Genomic DNA, 6,759 nt, shown 5'->3' on the forward strand with positions numbered 1-6,759 from the left:
ATCGTGTGACCGGAGCACTCCTTTAAGAGAACCCTAAATATAATTTTATTTATATATGTTTGAAGATCGATGAACTTTTAAAATGTGTATTTTTGGTTGGTCGATATAACGGTGAGTTTCAAAAGCTATGAGGAAACTACAAGTCAATGCAAACTGATCGACGGACCGGCAAAAATAATTGAATGGGGAATATCTCAGGCACTTGTAACAATTTTTAAGAAAAAATATTTGAAACATTAACTTACATGTATTCTGGTCATTTATGTTAGTACAGTAAAAATATTACATATGGCCCCTTTAAGTAATAATGAAGATCAATCAATCAATCAATAACATTTTATTTGTATAGCGCTTTACAACAACCAGCAGGTATCCAAAGTGCTTCACATCAGGAACCAAGAATAAAACGTATATTGCAATAATAAAAATTAAACGTAGAAAACCATAAAAGGTTACATAGAAACAGGAAGAGGAAATTGTCACACCACTACTGCGAATTAAAAGCCATTCTAAACAGGTAGGTTTTGAGTTTAGACCTGAAAAGAGCAACATCTGTAGTTGTGCGAATATCAGGGGGTAACTGATTCCAGAGTCTCGGGGCAGCAACCGCAAAAGCCTGATCACCCCATCGTTTGTACCTTGACCTTGGGACTTCTAAAACTAGTTGGTTAGAAGACCGCAAAGACAGGCTGTGCTCACGCAAGGTTAAAATCTCAGATAAGTACTCTGGGGCCAGGCCATTTAGGGCCTTAAAAACAAACAATAAAATCTTAAAATCTATTCTAAAACGCACAGGGAGCCAATGTAGGGTGTAAAGAACGGGAGTGATGTGTGCACGTCTAGATGTGTTTGTTAAAAACCGAGCAGCAGCATTTTGCACAAGTTGAAGGCGTGAGATGGAGAGATGTATTGAGATGAGAGCCTTTGTTGTCTTTTAGGTGAGAAAACAGAAAAGAGACCGGTCGTGTGCAAAACCCAAGAGAACAAGAGGAAAGAAGAAGAAGCGGATGCGACTCATCAGAGCACTGATCAAATGTTGGCAGAAGCTACAGAGTGTGTCGAAGCCCACAAAATAATGCATCAAAAATATTTTTATCCACTTCCAAAAAAACGTGTGTGTTTAATTGTGTTCTCATTTTGTAAAGTAGAAACATAGTTGTATTTCCGGCATTAAGCTCTCTGTTTAGGACCTTTCTTCTTGTGTGTAACATCTTCCACATATATAAGCTAGCCATCCACAGGTCATCTGTATTAGATGGCTGTTAGAGGATGGGTTATAATGAAATGACAATAGGCTATTTACTTTTCACACACATTTTTTTAAATGAAAATCCAGAGATAGGATTATTTCTTTCCCTAAACATGTACATGTGTGTTGGTGCTTATGTTTTTGAGATGTATTAGTTCAAGCTACTTACATGCAATAAAGGTTCCTCAAGCTAACATTTCAAATGAATGAATGCAAAAATGTGTTGTTCATTCCTGTTAAGCTCAAAAACCAGTGTTCCATCTAGATTGGCATGTTTCACATTGAAATACATGATGTTCATATAAAATACTTGCAAACTGACTTCTCTTTTCTTTAAATGCTTTTTACTATCACTATGCTGATTGGTCTTAATTCACCATCACTGAAACATTTGGTTAATATACTGTGTGTATTTATATTGTTTAGCAAACTATTTTCAGATTATAACATACATACTCTCCGTCCCAAGGTTCTTGATTTAGATGTAACCTCAGTGGGATTCTAACCCAAAACCTTGGACACAAAAACCACTGGATTTTCTATGTACAAAACTGTAAAATACATACATGATTACCAAGGATTATTACATTGCCAGTGTTCCAGCACTATACTCCTTCTAATATGGTTACCAGCTGTGGTCATTACATGTTAAATATATTTGCAATGTCTTTCAACATGGAGCAGTATAGACAGCAAGGCAGAGGAGGAAATTGGAGAGATCTTGGTTCAAAACTCAGAACTGGTTTTGTGAACCACCAAAGTATATCTATTTTGATGAAGGGCTCTTCAACTCAGAACCATGGGCACAATAACATCAACTTGGAGGTCCCTGGATAATGTGGGGGAAACCCTTAATGGGTCCTACAGGGCTGGGGCCGCACAGCTGATTGAGTTTCTCAATGATATTGTTTGGGCTAATGTTTGGTTGTACAATTTAGAGGTGATTCCAGAATGGTTTTGGGCAAGTCCCCAGTTCCCATCTCTATACCTGCCCCCTAATCTCATTTCCTCAACCCTGATGAGAAATTGTTTTCATCATGGAGGTGGAAGGTCTATGACCACCATTCCCATGAGCATACCACCGTCCTTAAGGCCCAATATAAACCATGTCATGACCTCTCTGGTGACCAATGTCAGGTTTGGATCTGCACACCAAAAGGTTTTTCCTGCAGTGTTGGAAAAAAGGAAGATATTTGTAAGGATGTGGGCATGAAGTCATTGTCAAATGCCAAACACAGAATTGATGCAAGTTAGTGTGTGGTAAACATTTTCTTTCATTATATGTAACATTTGTTGAGAACAGAAAATGTATTGGTGGGATCAACTATCTTGTGGTGAAAGATGTTTACATGCCAAATGAAAGCACAATCATTGGTTTTGAATGCAAGACTAGCTGTGTAACATGTACAAATATCCATATACTAATGATAATAGCACTGAAGCGATAAAAAAGCTGTAACACCAAAAGTCTATTTTTTGTTACATATATAGATTTTGGCTGTGGAATCTAATTTTACAGCCATATAATCTAAAAGAAACCAATCTCAGTTACATTTCATCCGGAACTATTCTTATCCAAGTTCTTTGTTCCTGCTGGGAACTATATTTGAGACGCACAGTCATGGGCGAAGTGGTAACGTCAACGCGTCTACCAAACTTCCAGGTACCTTGATTTATTTAGTAGTTTTTGGAACACCACCGTCGTATTGTGACTCTTATTTCCACATTAAGATTATATTTGGGTTTGATAGCTAACAGCTGTTAATGGTGGTAGTATATTAATCTGTGATAATACTATTATAGACTGTTTGGCCTAGCCCTTTTATAGCTATATAAATTCAAGTCCTTTCACGTCCATATTATTAGGTGATAGATGCGCTAGCGCGCTGAATAGAAGGGATTCTTTAACGCAAATATGCCTTTCAGTACCTGCAGATCAGCTTCGGCGCAGCTACACTCTGTTAATTACAATAACGTGATTGGACAATCATATGTATTTACATGTGGTTATGCTGATTGGCTGAACGTTGTGGGACGGTATACTACGGCTATGATGAAAATGTGCTTTTACGATTTAAATTGTGATGGTAACCGGTTTCTACTAGCTATACGTGGGGGTTGTGGTATATGCCAATATAACACTGCTAAGAATTGTATCTAGGGAATCCGCGTTGCAATGTGCCAAAGAACCATCGCTGCCCATAGTATATTGTCCACGCGCCTCTGCCTTATTGCTTAATCACAGGGCTAGTCTCAGGCTTACTTAGCTAATGTCAGCTTTCTTATTCGTTGGCCATTTGAGCTTGCTGTCTCAAACATTGAGTAAAGCAGTTATGCCATGTATGGTATGTAGCTAATTACTCAGCAACTTTTTTCCCCCCCAGTAATCATTACATTTGGTTTTCAAAGCACTAGTCTAATGTTTCTGTCTCAATCCATTCTCATCTGGGAACAGACATGGACAGTGTGGACATGGATCCTGAAGTTGCACGTGGGCTGTTTGAGGAGGGGGCAACCCTGGTGCTGCTTGGGGTTCCCGCGGGTACAGAGCTGGGTATCGATTACAAAAGCTGGCAGGTCGGGCCTCGCTTCCGGGGGGTGAAGATGATTCCACCAGGCCTCCACTTCCTCCACTACAGCTCCTCCAACGCGGCGAGCTGCGGCGGTGAAACAGGCCCCAGAACAGGTCTATTTCTGACCCTGAAGCCCAGAGAAATCCTGCTAGCCAACTGGGTTCCCAGTGAGGAGGATCTGGACTTTTCCGCCTCTCAGAATCAAGAGGAGGTGGCTCGGGTGCGGGCAGGCCTACAAGACCTGGACCCTTTCCTCGGACCCTACCCGTACGAGGTGTTGCGCAAGTGGGTCTCCCTCACCGACAAGGTAAGCCAGGAGTTGGCCTCCCGGCTGCAGCCTCTCTCCGGGCGCGTGTGCGCCTTCAGCGACGTGATCCCAGAGGTCCAGCTCACGCACACCAAGGACCGCGTGGAGCAGAACCTGCCCAGGAACGACACTGAGTGCCAGAGCATGAAGGAGGGCCTTGACAAGCTGCCCAAGATGAAGCCAAGAGAGGGGACTGCGCTGCGCTTTTCCCCCATCCCTAAAAAGACCTACCCTCCCGGGGCCACCCCGGCCCAAATAACCCAGTGCAGCATGGACCTAAGCTATGCCCTGGACAGCCTTCTGGAGAGCAACCATCAGCAACAGCCTCTCAACGTGCTGGGTGAGTGTCAAGGGGTTTCTGAGTGATGTTGTCTACATACATTTATGGACCACACGAAGTTTAGCGGAGCTTGGAACTGATAGACTGTGGAATGCCCGGGGGACGTTTTTTAACCGGCTGGATTGTAACCACCCAGACTTGACGATGGCACATTGGTTTATTCAGGCTGTATTAAATGAACTGAATGTGTCACTTAGTTTGAATCATTACTCACCGATTAATCAACCCCCCCCCCCCCCCCCCCCCAAATCCAGGAGAGTTGCAGTTTGCGTTTGTGTGCTTCCTCATTGGGAACGTGTACGAAGGCTTTGAGCACTGGAAGCGCCTGCTGGCCCTGCTCTGCCGCAGTGAGGTGGCCATGTGCCAGCGGAGGGACCTGTACCTGGGCCTCATCGCCGTGCTCTACCACCAGCTAGGGGAGGTCCCGCCCGACTTCTTCGTGGACATCGTCTCCCAGGACAACTTCCTCACCTCCACACTGCAGGTGAGCTGACCTGAACTTAACCCCGCCGTGAATGGGTCTTTCTTAGTGAGCGTCTTTTCCGAGTTAGAAAAGAAAACACCGAACACAGTCCTTGGAGGTTTTCATATTGATTTTGCTGCAGACTCATTGACCTCTGTGGGCGATCTGCCAGGCACGTCTCTGACTTGGCTTCCGTTTCTCTAATGTGTTTCAGGACTTCTTCCGGTTTGCGAGTGGGCCGGAGGTGGACCGTACCCTGCAGAAGAGGGCAGAGAAATTTAAGGCCCACCTGACCAAGAAGTTCTCCTGGGACTTTGAGGCGGACCCTGGCGATTGTGAACCCGTGGTAGTTGAGCTCCCTGACGGAGTCACTGTGGACTGAGGAGAAAACGGACTAAAATGCGACAAAGTAAGGTCTTCTGTTGTTTAAGGAGGTACCTGGCTGGAACATGAAGAGAGGTCGGACACCTGTCATTTTTATCTCATGTCCTTCTCTTGTGCTTCCTTGAATATGAGTTTTTCCACCAAATGCTTTATGGCTTTGTCGTTCAGACCAGGGCAATTCAACTCAATCATACCACAGTTAGCCATTCAATTGTAAGTTTGAGTTTGAGTGGTTTTGATGGCATGGGGCACCAATTGGCACATGTCAGTTCACAATTTTCGGGGACCCTTTTTTGCTCAACAGCAGCACTTCTGCAACCAGTGGCCAAAAATGGCTGAAGGCCTCTGTTTTAAGGATGGTTTCGTGTGTGGGTTTTTTTTTTTAACCCTAAAAAGACTCACCTAATTAGGTGCACAGGCTTAATGATTAGTTGACCAGTTAAACCAGGTGTGCTAAGTTTTTGGTAAAACTAGAATGAGAAACGTTTGGGGAGGCCAGAGGAGAGTTGTGGGAGAACTTGCTCTGTAGGTCAACGGGGAACTCACTGATGCCCTCTAGTGGTTCTTTTGTGTTCAAAAGTAGGGTTATAAAGACACTGCTGATGTGTGGAACAACTAAACAAAAGATTATACCACTTACCCTAACCAAACCCTTACCATTGAACCTAACATTAACTTATCTTTAATAATGTAAAATGTAATGTTTTTCACGTCAGGAGTGCCTGTAATTCTTTTTTTCCTTTAGGCAGTGGACTACCATCAAGAAACCCTAAAAACACAAGGTCTTACCAATGTATGTGGGAACTGAACCTTTTATATAAAACCTTGAGCTGATTGTACTTTGTGTTAGTTTTTTGTTTTCACAATAGCAGTCATGTACAGCAACCAGTAATGTGTGTGGTTTATTGGTCTTTTTACCTGGTGTGGACTATCCAGACAAATGTTAAACCTTTACCCTCCCAACTTTTGTAACTCATTCTTTCCATTTAATTAAACACAGCTTTCTATGTTATAGTCTTTGGCTTAGGCCGTGTACTTTTTGGTTACTCGGGTTCTGAAAATGTTCATAGATTGTGTCCACTAGATGGCAGCCATGATCTTTGCCTTTGCTGGGTACGTTCGAGAATACTGGGGGGTTGGAAGAGGAAAACTACATGATTCCTCAGCCCCTTCAATTCTTCCATTTGTACAAGTGTCCCAAAGCTGAGGGGGAAAGAATAGTGGGTGGAGGGGACAAGGTGACTGTCCAGGGCACTTCCACCAAGCGTGGCACGATTTCATACAGAATAATGATTGAGACCTGACACATGCAGGTCAAGATTTACTCCTTACTCAAATGTCTTTAATGTTACCGTGGTTGATCCCCTGACTGGAAGTCACCTTGTGAGATGTATCTACGACTGTCCGACATCTGGCTGATAGGATTTGAGCTTCGCGGGCCGA

At 43.3% G+C, this 6,759-nt stretch overlaps 1 protein-coding gene across 2 annotated transcripts; it reads left to right on the top strand.

Moving 5' to 3' along the window:
* Positions 1–2,834: 2,834 nt before the first annotated feature.
* On the top strand, positions 2,835–6,333 carry aar2 (AAR2 splicing factor). 2 transcript variants are annotated; one of them, XM_010875822.3, is made up of 4 exons: positions 2,835–2,912; positions 3,705–4,469; positions 4,724–4,953; positions 5,147–6,333. In XM_010875822.3, exons 2-4 carry the CDS (start codon positions 3,707–3,709, stop codon positions 5,312–5,314), a joined length of 1,161 nt encoding a protein of 386 aa, XP_010874124.1. In that variant the 5' UTR covers positions 2,835–2,912; positions 3,705–3,706; the 3' UTR covers positions 5,315–6,333. The 2 variants fall into 2 exon arrangements, with proteins under 2 accessions (XP_010874124.1, XP_010874123.1); XM_010875821.4 differs by lacking the exon at positions 2,835–2,912 and adding an exon at positions 3,192–3,594.
* The last annotated feature ends 426 nt before the right edge of the window (positions 6,334–6,759 follow it).

Source organism: Esox lucius, chromosome 12, assembly GCF_011004845.1.
Source record: "Esox lucius isolate fEsoLuc1 chromosome 12, fEsoLuc1.pri, whole genome shotgun sequence".
In the NCBI taxonomy this organism is placed as follows: Eukaryota; Metazoa; Chordata; class Actinopteri; order Esociformes; family Esocidae; genus Esox; species Esox lucius.

Bases quoted from the DNA above. Each gene is read 5' to 3' on its own strand.
- aar2 (XM_010875821.4), top strand. The intron at 4,470-4,723 runs GTGAGTGTCAAG...CCCCAAATCCAG, and splicing joins ACAGCCTCTCAACGTGCTGG to GAGAGTTGCAGTTTGCGTTT. The intron at 4,954-5,146 runs GTGAGCTGACCT...AATGTGTTTCAG, and splicing joins TCCTCACCTCCACACTGCAG to GACTTCTTCCGGTTTGCGAG.